The sequence below is a fragment of the Ipomoea nil genome, unplaced genomic scaffold, assembly GCF_001879475.1.
Source record: "Ipomoea nil cultivar Tokyo-kokei standard unplaced genomic scaffold, Asagao_1.1 scaffold1026, whole genome shotgun sequence".
Taxonomy (NCBI): domain Eukaryota; kingdom Viridiplantae; phylum Streptophyta; class Magnoliopsida; order Solanales; family Convolvulaceae; genus Ipomoea; species Ipomoea nil.
In genome coordinates this window covers 2,643,550-2,660,105 of record NW_017617454.1, presented here as the reverse complement: position 1 = coordinate 2,660,105, position 16,556 = coordinate 2,643,550, and the positions used below count along the sequence as shown (strand labels likewise).

Here is a 16,556-nt window from a genome sequence, read left to right as displayed (position 1 = left end):
CCCGGTTGGGATTCAACCTTTTGGAAGAATTAACATCAAATTCAATAGCCTATAACAGGGTAGAAAAGTACTTAATCGAACGCCTTTAAATAAGGTATATAAAATGGCAATTAATTACGGAGTATTTTGTTTTGTTTTGTCGGTAATGCACACAAACGTTGGTTAAAAGGGGCATGAGCTGTGGCTGATTCCGTGTGTCTTTCAAGTATACACTAATTCAATCATTTTTCTATTTATTAAATAGAGGATGAAGTTGAACATGCCACCTTTTATATTATTAGAGTGAAAAGAGAAACTTGTCATCACTACTAAAGTCTGAAAGTGCGACACATCGTATAAATCTTGTTATTGTATAATTATTTAGGGTGACCTACTGAAACACAAAGACCTCATTGGGGTTGGAACCTAGGACCTCTCATTTGAGGGGCCACAACTATGCCGCTCGATCACTAATATTGATATTTGGTTATATGTGACCCTATTAATGAGAATAAAAGTTTTAAAAATATCAAAAAAAAAAAAAAAAAAAAAAAAAGACAATTGATCATAATATAATGACATCCAAAGCACCAATATGAACAAAAAAAATCAAAACATAATTTTTTTTTTGAATGCTACTAACTCTATTACATTGTAGTATCTGTTCTATACTTTCTCAACATGCTGAAGCACTCCGCTGAGACTCGATCTTATGACCTCCCATATGGGAAAGTCACTACATGACATCTGAGCACAAATATAAAAGTACTAATCCAAACTTAAAAAGCATATTACCAATAAGATGGAATGATACCTTTTTAATTAGGGAATGAAATTTTTAATTAAAGAGGTAATCAAATCCCATAATTATGTTTTAAAAAGTTGTCAACCGAACACTAATTATGATTTTGATTCCCATTCCTAATGTGTAAACTCATGAACCAAACACGCACTTAATTACCTTTGCAATTTGATGTAATAACTCTTTGTATTCTTGTATTTTAGTTATATCACCATTACCATTTCAAACGAAATGTCACATATTATTGAATTAATTTCACAAGAGGTCTCTTATCTTTGGTGGCAATTCTAAATTTAGTCCTAGACTATCGTTTTTGCTATTTAACATTTCAGACTATTATTTTTTGGACACTTTTAGTCTTTCTCATTACTTTTCCTATTTTTAGTAAGGATATTTTTGTTTCTTCATATTTTTTTTTTGTTATTTTTCTGATTTCAACTGGTTTAATTGATTTAGGACTTTACTAAAAATCAGTTGAAAAATATGGTTACTAAAAATCATAAGTTACCTAAAGTTCTAAACCAATTAAACTGGTTCAAACGGTTTCACCATTACCATTTCAAACGAAATGTCACACAGTTCAAAGGGTTGGCATATTGAAACAATTGGCCGTTTGGTTTACGGAATATTAAATTACCTTAGGGAATGTTAGATTGCTGGGAATGTTAGATTGCTGTATTTGGTAAAAAATATATATAAAAGATAACCCTAAACCAAACATGATTATATTACATACTTTAATTTTTACCAAACACAGGAGATTTAGGGTTATCTTTATATATATATATATATATATATATATATATATATATATAGAATTAAAAATGGCAAAATTTATAAATATTCAAAATTATCTCACATAACCTAAGAAAATGAAATGAATCACATTCCCTTCAAAATCCTATGTGGAGGGAATGTTCCATTCCCTAGGAATGTTATATTTCCTCAGAAAATATGAACCAAACATAAGAATGTAAGCTCGGGAATATCACATTCCCTTAGTTATGTAATATAACCTGAACCAAACGCCCCTTAGGATGGGAATATATTACATTAGTAGCTGTTCCACATAATATGCAAGAAAGGTGATGAAGTTGTATATCAAAAGGTGCCTAAAATCTAGGCAATTAGCTTTAGATAATTAGATGTGCCAAAAAATAACAACTACTGTATTGCATATGAGCATTTCCAACACAAACGACACTCAAAGAATTAATGATTAATGTCTGTCTCTTTTTTCCCTCTTACATTGCTACTATTCTCAGGACATGATCCATATTCCTCTCTGCATCTGCACACACAAATATTTTCCTTACTTTCTGCATCACTCCGAAGGTCGAGCTGCGGGCAAGAAACAAAACATAGCTCTTCCTCAATCTGCTAATAACGTCGCAATAATATCATTAAACGAGGAACCAACTGCCGGCCAACCCAAGTAATGCTGCAACGTAACACATCTTCCTCGTTTCTGATTTACCTGCAACGAGTATATACCCGTGTAGTTCAGACCACGAAATTATCGTGTCATGTGAGTCACAACAACGAGAAACAATCTGCAGCTTAAGAATTGAAAATCGGTTGGATTATAGTTAATTTTATACACGCTTACCTGTTTGTAGTTGAAGATAGTTTTTCTGAACACTCCATTCTAAATCCCAGTGCTTTCTATCATTCTTTATAGTCCAGTAAGCCCATCCAAAAGACGCACTATTATATACGTCTAACTGGGCTCGACCATAATTTTGGTAGTCGATTTGAGAAGCACCAGTCGTGTTCCATTCGTTAACCCACTCTCCTGTAATCACTTCAATAAGCTTCAAAATCTGTTTAGTCCAATTTCTAATGGATGTAATTGAAGCATGTCTCCATCTCAACTAAAAGCCTAAGCTGATAGTTGGATTGCACATTAATGGTTATATGCTCAGGTTCCAAACAACACGTGGACCATAGTGGCTTTTAGGGTGACGTAGAGATTCAAACCCATGACCTTGGTCTGGCTCTGATACTGAAGCATGTGCTCCATCTCAACTAAAAGCCTAAGCTGATAGTTGGATTGCACATTAATGGTTATATGCTCAACAGATGTAAAGAAAAACTTACCAATAAAAACGAGTGGTCCATTTGCACCGTTCAAAGACTGAACTTGGGGTTGTCTACTATTATATATAAATTGAATATTCTCCTCGGCAGTTAGGTTATCAAAGTATCTGTCAAAGAGATTGTAGTAGTGCAAATCAACAACGGTATTTACCGAGCCTAGGTTAGCCTGGTAAAGTTCAATTGGATCTGCATTTCCAATTCTTTGGCAAAAAATGACATAAGCGGTTGAAGAATAGTTTCGAACAATCTCATATCCTTGCTTGTAAAACGGCACCAGGACATCCAACGGGACCCCTGCAGCAGATGGCTCGTTTAAAAGCTCAATTCCCAACAAGGCTGGATGCTTCGCATACCTGCAAATCCTCATCAAATAGAAGGCAGTTTTTTTTTTTTTTTTTTTTCTTTCAGCTTTCTGATTAACGATGCCTAGGTTAGAAACATAGAATCTACCTGTGGGCGAGAAAATCTATCACGTCCAAGGTTTTTGATATGGAATCTTGAGATGTAGGCCAGTCTGTTGTGCCGTCCCTATTAGCACTATGTTCCATCCAATTTTGGGAACCAGGGGCCGCATGAAGGTCAATAATGCACTTTATATCATAGGATCTGCAAAAAAGTTTTTTTTTTTTTTATAGTGCGAAAGCTGAGAGACACAAATGTCGAAGATGAACGACCTACTTACTGTGCCCAAGTGAATGCATTATCGAGAGCTTCTAAGGTTCCCCCAATGAAAGGGGCGGGAGGGTTGGGATCAAAAGCGATCCACCAACCAACAGGTATCCTAACTGTATTGATTCCATGCCTGTGAAGGAAATCAAAGTCGTCTACCGTGATAAAACTGTTCCTATGCTTCTGCAAAACACAGAAAGTCAGAAACCATGAACTATCAGAAATAGTCGATCAATTAATAGAAAACGAAACAAAGAAACTTACTTTAAGAACTTCTTTTGCCTTATCATGGCCATATCCGTTAGCAAGCTGGTAATCCCCATGATAATTATTTGACGCAATTATCATTTGAAATGTGGCAGCATTATCATCCCAACCTGGTGTCCCTCGATAGTCTGCTGTGAGCTGGTTGTCTTTTGAGGCCTAAAGAACAGTGTCATATTTCTTTCACACTAATCCTTTCTTAAATCTCAAAATCATCATTTGAGTTTACCTGCAAATAACCTCCATTTTTGAGTTTGATGTGAACTCTATTGTTATAGTTCCTTTCGACATAAAACGTCTCTGAATCAGAAGGCGATTGCACAGTTGCAGTCACATTGCCTCCGTTATCATTGCACGATAGAAACTGTCCCTGGGATGTTCGGAACTGAAAGATCGATTCTGATACCCTCCATAACTGCCAGTGCCAGGAAAAGAAAACACAATTAAGAAACTACTGAAAAACATTGTTTAATAGCAGTGTTTAAGGCGATTTACTCTAAATGTTTCCCATGATAACGGGGTATCTTTATCCACAGTAACACCCGAGCCACCCCCATTCTCTGCAGAAATATACTTCTGCAAAGTGAGAGATTTGAATTGGACCTCTGTACCATCCTACAGAACAAACAACAGAACTAATTAACAAATCAATCTAAGGAGAGGATTAACTAAAGGAACCATAGATAAAGATAAAGAGCCTACAAGCATGTCTCCATTGGGAATATCATCAAACAGAGAAGGCTTTATCCATCCTTCTATAACCAACCATCCACCTAAGTTCACTCCTCTAACTTTTGAACTTCCATGCAATCCCTCCACTTAAAAAGTGAATTATGTTACATTTTGATAAAATTTCAACAACTATAATCTTTAAAGCTAGAAAAGACATATCAATCAAGTGACAGACCAAACCTGAGTGCCCAATAGAAAAGATGAGAGAGCAGCACAGCAGAAAAGCACAGACCCATTTACAGAAAACAAGTTCCATGGAGAATGCAGAGCCACAGTCTCATCAAGGCATCTGTATAAGAGGAGAAAAAAAATCCGGAAATAAGGACAAAACACTATTTAAACCCTCCAAAAACCCAAAATTGAAAGACAGATAAAGGAGAGAATCTCAGTAATCCTTCCTGGTAACTCAACCAACTCAACAAAGGACCCCATAAAGAAGAATATATCTGCCCAGATAAATGATTATATAATTCCAAATTGCATTATTAAATGAACGAGGAAACCTCAAGAATGCAGACACAAATCAGAACAAGAAAAGAACTACATTCCTAGTAAGAAGGGGTGGGGGGGAAAGGGATATGTGTCACATTACACCTAAAGAAGCATAAATCACGAAAGCAAAAGGAAAGACAAAAAGAGAGAACCTTGCTTTGAGATCTGTCAAAGGGTGAAAGAATTTTGAAGAAAAAGGTAACCTTTCTTTTGAGTGATGAAGTAGAAGTAGTACATAGACAGCTAAAGAGTAGACGAAAGGCAAGGAATTTAAGGCGATGGTGGCTCAAACTTCCAGCACCACATCATACGCATGCTCGCTCTTGATTGCTTCATTCATTCTCTTTGTGTGCAACAATACAATTTAAATTCCGAGGAAAAAAACAAAAAACAAAACAATTAATGTGGGACTGTGTACTTGTGAAACTGAAAGTTGGAAGCTTGTCCTTGGACAGTTGGACTAAAGAATCCGAGAATGCTTTATTATGTTGTTAGATTTAGAAATGTTTAAAGAGATTAATGTGAAAGGAGAGTATAATGTTATGGCCACCGCCCAGCGGGACTTTATCCAGAACCGGCCTATTCCATTTCTTGTTAACTTATTAGTGAATTTAGTCAACAAATGAACAAATTTCATGGCCATAATGGAATCTTTCATTATCTTTTAGGTCGATGAGAATACTCGTGGGCCATTTTGTTTATCTCCGCAAGCCCATTACTATACCCAGTATTATATATATATATATATATATATATATATATATATATATATATAATACGGTTCAAATGTGGATGGTGTGCTCAGGTACGAACGTGGGGTGAGATGAAAGTCATTGATATTGTCAAGACCAACGTCTAGGATTAACAAGAATTTAAAAAAATATAGTGACAATTTGGTTTTTTACATCTAGGTCAAATTTAAGGTGCGTGGTTTTCCTTCTTAAAGTGTGTGATTTTCCTTCTTAAGGTGCGTGATTTTTGTGCTTAAGGTTCGTGGTTTTTGTGTTGTGTACTTAAGGTGCGTCAGTTGTTGAAACTTAAGTACGTCGATCTAAAGCTTTAGGTGCATGATTTTTCTTCTTTAACACCTAATTTACCAAATACATTTCTACAATCAATTAATATTATCAACTAGTTATATTCTTTAATTAACTCAATCAGTTAACAACTATTTACCAAATAGGGCTAAGCCTTCTTGGCTTCAACTAACCTCAGTTCCAAGTCACACATTGAAACCCTTCGATGTTAGCCCAGGGCCAAAGAGTAAAGGTAGGACTTTTAAAATATATAAGGGGTGAAAAGAGGCATGTTCTAAAGATCAAAATGGAGATGGGGTTTTATTTGAATAAGATAATGTGGATTTCTTCTAATTTAATTAAATGTCTTAAGAGGAAAAAATTGTGATCACACAAAAGAAACATTAATCAAGATATTTTCTTTCCCAATCATTGTAGAAAACTTTCTAAAAGATGGAAATTATTTAAAAGAAAATTTAATAAAATTAAGGAGTACTCTATATCATATATTTGAAAAAAAAATTCCAAGAAATAATTATCATATTCAATATCTAGTTTTAGTTGAAATGTGTTAATTTCCCAAACTTTTCAACAACATATTACTCTTAAAAGACATTTGGTATTCAAAATTATTCCCACTTTTGGTAAAGCCTTGATTTGTTAAACTTCAAGTTAATTATGAATCAAATTCCTTAATTTTGTTTGCAGTTTGTGTTTTTTCTCACATTGTTTTGACGAGTTTCTTCCACTCGTTTACTTGACGAGTTCTTCTTTATAAAGCGTGAAACGATAAAAGTAGTAGTAATAGTGTGTGTGTGTGTCTATATATATATATATATATATATATATATATATATATATATATATATATATATATATATATATATATATAATAGAAAAAATAATATAAAAAATTAAACACCATATAATCAGATAAATATCTTGTGAATGCTGAAGAATTTAAACCTGAAAGAGAGGCAAGTGTTGTACTGGAAAAAATAAGTCTAATAGCCTAATACCAGGGTGGGTCATTCTCGGGAACAATATTCCTCTGAGAATGTTATTTCAATCCAAGCCTATTCCATGAACCAAACGTGTTGTAAGTTTTTCTTTCTTTATTGGGGAGATTAAAAAACTCAAAATAGGTTCAAACTATTGTGGATGTTCAAGTTTAATTGTTTGTTTCATCATTTTTCATTTTTCTGCATATTGGTATTCATTTCACATCAATTGCGGTAGAGGCTATCTTGATAAATGGCAACACGCATCCTCACGTGTGCGGTGGCTTCACCTTTGGTCGGACTCTTATACCAAATTGAAATATGTGCTCCATCTTAACTAAATGCCTAAGCTGATGGTTATATGCTCAATCGTGTCTACAACTACTTGAGGGGCTCAAACCTATGACTTATATGAAAGAGCCACTAGACCACAAGATCATTGGCAATAAATCAAAAGTTTAAAATAACTTTAATGACAATTTAATTATTATGATTTTTAAGTAATACTAAATATGTTAATTAATTTTCATAACAAAATTATTCCTGCAATTATTTTTTCAAAAGTTTAATTGATAGAAAAGTAACAAGCGTCTCATAATTTGTAGTTAATAGAAGTATTTGTGATATAATATGATAGAAGAAAAAAAAAAGTTTGTCATTTCACATGAATTTTCTTGCCATAGACGACACATGTACTTATCATCATCTGTCACACATCAGCAAGTTGATTAAATATGTTGGCTAGGTAGCTATGGCTCAACTTTGACATGCATGAACCCAACTAAAAATTGCTTCTATCTTCCATAACAGTTCAAGTATAAGCATATAATTACACAATTATGAAACAACGATACAAACTTTTTCTTGACAATGACAATTCAAGAAACTAATCCAACGACGCATCACTGCTTTCCAAATTAAACAATTTTATTTTTATAATTTTAATAATTTTTTCAAGTGTTTATTATTACGTCAAAAGTTATACTTAGTAATGAATGTATAACTTTAATTTATTTCAGTATATATACTTGCATAACATTTTGCAGTGTCATGTTTCGATAGTAAAATGTTGTATTCGACTCTTCAAGATGCCTACAAACAATCATCTCCTAACACTTATTGGCCTCAATAATATTGCACAACATGAGAACTTATGACCTATTTTGATAGTAATTGTTAGGATCAAACACTACCATTATGTTAAAAGTTATAACTAATAATTAAGAAGTGCACAACTTTATTTTCTTGTAATTGCGTAAAAGTTAGGACCACATTTTCATGACTGAATTAAAGAGTCAATAATAACATTAATTTTTCTAAAGTTATATGCGCCAAATTAAACGGAAAAAAAAAAAAAAAAATCAGCTCGCCACTTCGGACTTTGCAAATACCCCATCCTCCTAATGGTTAAGAAATGTACTAAACATTACAACTGATGACAACGATATAAATAGATTAATAGATTATTTGAGCACATAATAATATAATAATATATAAGTGATTACAGGGAATGTGCATTGAACTTCACATTAATTACAAAATCCTTAATTATATTATGACGAGCGAATAACGTCGCATGCTGTTCCTGTCGTCGATCTTAGGGGTGTGCAAACTTCGGATAATTTTCGGTTAACCGACCGAACCGACAAATTTCGGTTAACCGTTTTCGAACCGAACTTTTTCGGTTCGGTTAATGGTTAAAGAAATTTTAAAACTTCGGTTAACGGTTAATTCGGTTCGAAAGGTCAGTTAACCGAATTAACCGAACGGTTAACCGAAGTTTGTAATATATATATAAATAATAATATAAATATAAATACTAATTTGAAGTTATGGATGTTTGGAGTTTATAATTAATGTTTTTGTATATTTTGTTATGAATTTATTATAATATGTATTTTATTTTAATTGGATTTATTATTTTAGGTGTTATTTTTAGAATTTTAAATTTTAACTTTAAAAAGTTCGGTTAATCGGTTAACCGACCGATTAACCGAAAAAAATTTCGGTTCGGTGAATTCGGTAGAGAAAACTTCGGTTCGGTTAACGGTTAAAAGAAAAAAAACTTCGATTAATTCGGTTCGGTTAAAACGGTTCGGTTATCCGAACGGTTAACCGATTGAACACCCCTAGTGGATCTTTCAAGCAAGTAGGGATAATAACAGTCCCTTGTTTCTCAAGCGACAATAGCTTTCAAGGCATTAATTAATATAACATTAATATATACTATACCTAGATTGCCTCTCAGATCATATTATTAGTGTTTTAATTTATGCTTGAATTCGTCGAGAATGCTTTTGTTTTGCACGCATATATGGCGCTGTTGGGTTGTTACATTGCTTATTTTTGTTTGGATAATTGATTAGCTATTATTCGAGGGTATACATTGGATAAATAATCTTTTAATACTAAATGTGTAAACTTGAAAAATTCTAAAAATTACAGATTTTAGTATCCAGGCTTGCATAGTAAAATTGATGATAATTTTAATTATTACATAAAGTGTCAGAGTTCACACCTTCAAATAGAGATAGTAGATTTATCTAATCACCAAAAAGAATAATTCGATTTATGAATATGTTCCTATGTTTATTAAAATTTGATTATGTTCATGAATCAGGAAGAAAAGACAGACAGAGAGTTTTGTCCATCTATCAGCACAATTCCAAGTAGATGAAAAATATGATTTTAAAAATTATTTATATCCAATTAGTGGACTGAATTTTATAAATTAATATTTAAAATAATAATTACTTTTTGTCCAATTAGCAAGACACAAAAGTGGGAGAAAATTCAAAATAAATGAAAAGATAAGTTTCAAACTCCGTGACATTTCATCCCCTAGGTGTAGTGGTTCTGTGACTTAGCTTCTTTCCAACTTGTGCACTAAAAACACGCATGTACATATGGAGAATCAACCTTCCCATGTATATATACATTAGAAATCATATCAGAATCAATTTCTCTATAAATTTATGAGAATTAATCTGCTGCATTAAAAAATAGAATTATAGATAAAATTAATTGAGGGAATTAAAAACGCACGTATGCATATGGAGCATTATAATGTGTACATATTAAGTATGTTCCTTTGTTGCACACAATATAATGCTTCATATGCACAGGTGCGTTTTTAGTTATCCCAATTAATCTCATCCATACATCTATTTTTTTAATGCACCAATTTGGTTTTTAATGTACCAAATGGGTATTATTAAGTGAAATTTCATCAATGCCCTCCAAGTTAACGTAATTCTAACGCTTGATCGAACGGAGGATCAAAATGATTAATTTTTTCAAAGTTGAGGACTTAATTGAAGAAAAAAGTTATCTAAGACCAAATTAGTAATTTTATAATAGTTGATGGACCATTGCAGTAATAAACTCATTGTTTAATTAACATTTCAAATAACGACAAATTCAAGAGGCTTCATTAATACTTACGGAGAGAAAGAAAAAAGGAATAATAATTAAGTTGATAAGTAGAAGTAACACGATTAAACACCTCTAATTAACTAAACACTTAAAAAAAAAAAAAAAAAAAAAAAAACTAAACCCTAATTCTCTCTCGACACGGTCGCTGCCTCCGTGAAGCAAGCGGATCAGAGGCAACGTCCAATCGTCTTGCCCTGTTGTCATCTCCACCGTTGACAACATCTACCTTCATCGTTTTCTCCTCCATCTCCACCGCTACTGGTCGTTACTCCCTTACTTTTGCACGGTTGTTTTCCTTTACTTTGGTTTACTGATTTAATTTTGTTTGCAGTTTTTGTGTTTTTCCTCTCGTTGTTTTAACGAGTTTCTTCCTCTCGTTTACTTTGCGAGTTATTTTTCATAAAGCGTGAAACGATAAAACTGGTCATGGCGTATGTGAATGTCATCCTGTGTGACAAGCATGACAATGAAAAAAAGACTCCTCTGAACTATGATATGTAGTTCAGCCCGATGGAGACATTGTTAATCGATAAAAGAATGAAAATAAATACTCAGGTGGTGTGCAAAATCATTAAAGAAGCTTTAAGTTCTTCCAAAGAATTCAGTTTCATATTTGTGAAACAGTTTGCGAATCAAGTTTTCTCTGGCATTGCTAGAAAAGCTGTTTCTATGTCTTGACTGTAAGGAATGTTTGACCATTCCATCGATCTTTATTGTAAACGTTTCAGCCTTATGATTAATGAATTAGTTTCTTTATCTTAAAAAAAAAAAAAAAAAAACAAAAAACAAAACAAAACAAAACAAAACAAAACAAAACAAAACAAAAAAAAACTTAATTTGGCACCAAATCCACCGATCTCTTAAACAATAATTAATTTGATTTTTTGGAAGAATAATTAATTTGATTTATTCAAAACGCTGCCAGTTAATTAGATAATTAAGATAATATACCCCTCTAATTAATTAAATAATTAATTAGATCGAGATCAACATAAATAAAGTCAGTCCATTAATTAATTGGTCTTGACGTTAAACAAAACCTAGAATGCTTACATCAAGTTCTAGTCAAGAAAGTTAGGAGGAATAATATCTATAAGAAAATTACAAACAACTAAATATTAGCTTCACATATATTATTGAGTTGGCATTCATAGTTTTTGACATAATTTGTAATTTGTAGATAAATGATTAATTAAAAATACACCGTTTAAAAAAAAAAAATGCATACCCATAACTCGGTGAAAAAACACCACTATAACATGCACTATAAACTCTTCTCAGTTATTTTTAGACTTTATTAAGTATCATTGTATCAAGTATCATGTAGTGATTATGATAAAAGTTTAGCTACTTTAATAAACCTTTTCACCATATAATATAATTTGCTAAGATCCAATATCTATAAAACTGAAGTTGTATGGACCGAATTGATAATTACTTGTGAAAAGATCTTCATTTCATTTTTTATTTTTAGTTATATAAATTAGCTAGGAAAGAGACACCCAAATCTGGTCGTTTGGTAAGGAAAATTAATCAAAATAAGTACAAACGAATAAAATAATAATAATAATAAAAGTGGTCCTAATTTACTAATATGCTGTGATCCTACAACATCTTGAATTCTTGATAAAACAGACAATGCAAATCTTGGAAGAAATAAGTGCAGTCTTCATTTGGACCGTATATTAAATATAACCTACGAATTGAACCCTTATTTAACACAAGAGGATATTAGGCCCACACGTACTGTCCTCGTGAATTTATTCTCCCCTGATTCAGTCAAATTGGTTCGTTTAAATGTACGTTTATAGCTTTTAATTGATACATAATACTTTTTAACAAAAATATAATAATTTTTTATAAGTTAACAAACATTACATTTTTACCGAAGGGTATCATTTGCTCATTGAAAATATTAATAAATTAAAAGACTAAATATAATAATATCACAATAGTCGAAAATTAAAAGTAGAATTTCCTTATTAAAGAAGGAAGCTTAGCGCCTCTCCAGTAATCTTGTTGGATTAAAAGAAATATATTATCATCTTATGCCAACAAATTGGAGTGGAGTTATAATTATATGAAACTGATATTATACCTATATGGGCAGGTCAACTGGTCATAGAGATGAACGTTGGAAAAAATGATCAGAGATCGAGTCTCATCAACAATAGCGTTAGAACAACCTTTCAAAGTGAGGGGGGCTCATCAACTATAGCGTTAGAGTAACCTTTCAAAGTGAGGGGGGCTCCTTGTGCACAATAAGTCGAGCTAGAGTGTGGGAAACTTTAATATTATAAATTAATTAGTGACTTATAAAAAATCATAATATCCTTTAAAAATTAATCCATAATAATAATTCTAAGCTATTTTGTCCGGAACCGGATACTCGTCAATGAATCCCTTTGATCAAGCTAGCATGCCCCCCTTGAAGCTGCTAAAGCTTAAAATGACAGATTTATATACGCTTTCTAAATATCTATAATTACTTTCCAAGCACGAATTTAAGATCCTATTTCTAATAATCATTTTATATTCAATACCAAAAAGTGATGTAGGTCTGCATGACTGCATATAATTAATATAAAATAGAGTTAATTCTCAAAATAATCATTCATCCAACTATTGCCTTTTCTTAATTTTGAACCGTTCACTTTCAATTGCACCAATTTGGTCCTTTAAGTGTGACTATAACTAAAAAAATTTAAATTCAATTTATCATAAAAGTTCTTTATTAATAATATAAAATAGAGTTAATTCTCAAAATAATTAGTTGTTTATTACCTCTTTTTATTTGAGTTAATAATTTATGAACAAACTAAGTTGGTTTATGTTAGAAGACGTCATGCACTAAGTAGTAAAGACGGATGAAGCCAAGCCAAGCCAAGCGGGGAGGTGATGATAGAGTAGGGTGTTAGAGTAATTTTACTCTAACACCCTTCTCTATCATCACCTCCCTGCTTGGCTTCATTCGTCTATGATACTTTGTGCATGCTGTCCTCTAACAATTTACCTTGTAATTTTTTACTGATTAGAGTCAAAATGTAAAATTAATTCAAAATGCATATTTAAGTACCAGCTACAAACTTTTACATAAATCAAAAATTTAATTATAATAATGATATAAAGTACAGGGCGGGTTTATACATATATAGCTCCTAAACATTAGGATACTCAAATTTTAGCAAGAAAAGATTGATAAAAATATGCATAAAAAGTAACAATTCATCAAATAAAAAAGCAGATGAGATGATGAAATGTGGGGTTGAAGCTAAGCAGAAATGGCTGCTAGAAGACTAGAATGCTAGGTGAGTTACTATACATACGTAGGTTGTTGGGGCGGTCTTTAACATGGATGATTAGGGTTGCAGAGATTCGCATTTGTTTGTGTGTGGTCGGTCACATGAATACTTATGATGATGATGAGATGAGAAATCATACAGCAGCCTTAATTCCTGGCCTCTATCACCTGTACCTATACTACTGTCTCTCACCCTCTACATATTATATTGATTCCACATATCTTTTCATCTCTAGTCAATTAAAGTTTGAGCCCTCAGTTCATCTATCATCTTCTTTCAAAGATTCACTTGCTTCTAGGTCAAACTTCATATCATCGTCGCTGAATCAAGACAAACAATGCCCTTCCAAAATCCAAAATAAATGCACTTCCATTCACCTTTCTTTTGCACCCTAATCATCACTTTCACCTTAAATATAATTAACTTATATATATATGATTATTTTTAGGGAAAATGGCACTTTTTCCCCCTGTGTTATATGCTTATAGCACTTTTTCTCCCTGAATTATTCATGCATTCACATTTGCCCCCTCAATTATTATAGAAATGACGGTTTTTTCCCCTGATAATATTAAATGGACATTTCCACCCTTAAAACAAATATTTTATTTATTTCTCTTCTTCAACAAATTATTGTTTATACGTAGGGATGACCACGGTTCGGTTCGAACTGAACCAAACACTATAGCAATCAAATTAAAAAATTTTGGTTATGATTCATAACATAACCCAATATTTGGATTTCCGTTTATTAAAATCGTGAACTGGAAAAAAATGGATCCTGAACCGTGAACCGGAGGTTCAAATCAGAACAACTACTAGCAATAGCTTAAATTAGAATTATAATATTTGCAAATAGTGTATGTTTTTTTCCGCATTTATATTGACTCTCACATATAAGTATATATAATCGCGGTTTGAGTTTTATTTTGAACCGTCGGTTCACGATTTTGGATCCAATTTGAACGGTTGGTTCAAACTTTCTTTTAAAATTTTATTTTTTTATTTTTAAAATATTCTAAATTCAACACTTAATGTATTTTATTTTTTCAAATCGTGGTTATAATTTGTTGGAGAAGAAAAATAAATGAAATATTTATTTTAAGGGTAAATATGTCCATTTAATATATCAGGGGGAAAAAACTGCCACTTAAATAATTTAGGGGGAAAAAGTGCTATAAGTATATAACAAAAGGGGAAAAAGTGCCATTTTCCCTTATTTTTAAATACAAACTTCTCTTAAAATACAAACTGTGTGCATGTAAGTATGTTAATGTGTGCACGAGCTAATCTCATATATTGTTTACAGTGTGCTCAGTGTGCATGTAAGTATGTTAATGTGTGCACGAGTTTTGATGGATGGTTGTGATTTTTTCCTCCTACGCGATGTGTGCATGTAAGTATGTTAATGTGTGCACGAGTTCAAGTTTGTATTTTAAGGGGGTTTGTATTTGAATGCAACCCTATATATTGTTAATGATATCTGTGACTGACGTCTTTTATATATATATAGCGCTCATGCGGGCCATCCTTTCACATAGATTTGATAATTAAAAGTTTAAGTTGATAATTAAATTTCACATTTAGTATTTATATGTATTATGCTTAATACATTCAGACAAATAAAATTAACTTACAACTATGAAACTTTTGTCCATCTTTTGACTATAAAAAGTGGTCGAAAAATGAAAATTTGTAAGAAAACAACTTTTATAATTACCGTTGAGCATATAATATATAAAGTAAATGTGTAATTCAACTATCAACTTCGTTAAAATGGAACACATACTTTAATTTAGTACTAGAGCCAACTTCATGTCATGAGTTTGAATCTCTACATCACTCAATAAAAAAAGACTACGTTCCGCACATGATTCAATTTAACACTTTTCTCATCTGAAATACAAAATATGGTAAAACCAACCACAACCAAGAAAAGTTATTGAAATGTCCAAATGCTTAGCTAGCTTGCTAGAGTTTAATTTCCGACCACGGGGTCCCATAATATTATCTATTATGAGGCTTGTCAAATAATTTAACCACATCCTATATGAGCCTACCGTGCAGCACTTCACTTTATGGAAAAGGATAATTTTGGTAAACTATATACGCAAACTTCATTTTCAGAATGATGATGGTTTCAATAATTACCCCCAAGTCCACAACGCCATCCATTCGTGACAAATTAAATATAATATATAGTTGATATTTATTATATATTTTTCCATCCAATTGTAACTAATAATTTAATTATTTAATAATTTTCGAATTCTGCATCGCTATCAAGACAAACTTGAGTCTATCATTCGTTAACCCCAAAGCTATCATCAATATTGTAAAGGAAAGTTCAACAACAAAATCACTCAAAATAGTACGAATATTTGGTAAATAGTTATTAGCTGATTGAATCAGTGAGTTTGACTAGTTAATAGCATTAATTAATTGTAGAAATTGTTTGATAAATTTGTTGTTAGCTATAGCTGATTATATACAAAATGACTCTTTAAAAAAAATTGATCGAAAAAATTACTTTAAGCAACTTTTTGAATTTTAGTATTTTGAAGTTACGAAAAGCTAATTGATCAAACACTTATATTGATTGTTTAATTAAGTCAAACTGTTAATATTGATCAAACAAGTCAAAATTAACTGATATGCTAATTATTTACCAAAAAGGACAGTACCTACATGTTTCGTGTCATATGTGCATATATGACTATATGTATACAGCTATACATTTTCCTGATATTTTATTTGATTAGAT

General features: G+C 31.9%; 1 protein-coding gene across 9 annotated transcripts; it reads right to left on the bottom strand.

Moving 5' to 3' along the window:
• Positions 1–1,927: 1,927 nt before the first annotated feature.
• LOC109180163 (probable glucan 1,3-beta-glucosidase A) lies at positions 1,928–5,515 on the bottom strand. Of its 9 annotated transcripts, none has more exons than XM_019329641.1 (11): positions 5,191–5,515; positions 4,722–4,835; positions 4,517–4,632; positions 4,310–4,429; positions 4,044–4,229; positions 3,815–3,973; positions 3,564–3,733; positions 3,332–3,487; positions 2,882–3,234; positions 2,391–2,576; positions 1,928–2,258 (listed from the first exon to the last, which is right to left on the bottom strand). In XM_019329641.1, the coding sequence occupies exons 2-11, from the start codon at positions 4,780–4,782 to the stop codon at positions 2,185–2,187; spliced, it is 1,581 nt and encodes a 526-aa protein (XP_019185186.1). In that variant the 5' UTR covers positions 4,783–4,835; positions 5,191–5,515; the 3' UTR covers positions 1,928–2,184. The 9 variants fall into 9 exon arrangements, with proteins under 9 accessions (XP_019185186.1, XP_019185187.1, XP_019185181.1 ...); XM_019329642.1 differs by having other exon boundaries at positions 5,278–5,515; XM_019329636.1 differs by having other exon boundaries at positions 4,727–4,835; positions 5,191–5,514.
• Positions 5,516–16,556: the final 11,041 nt, after the last annotated feature.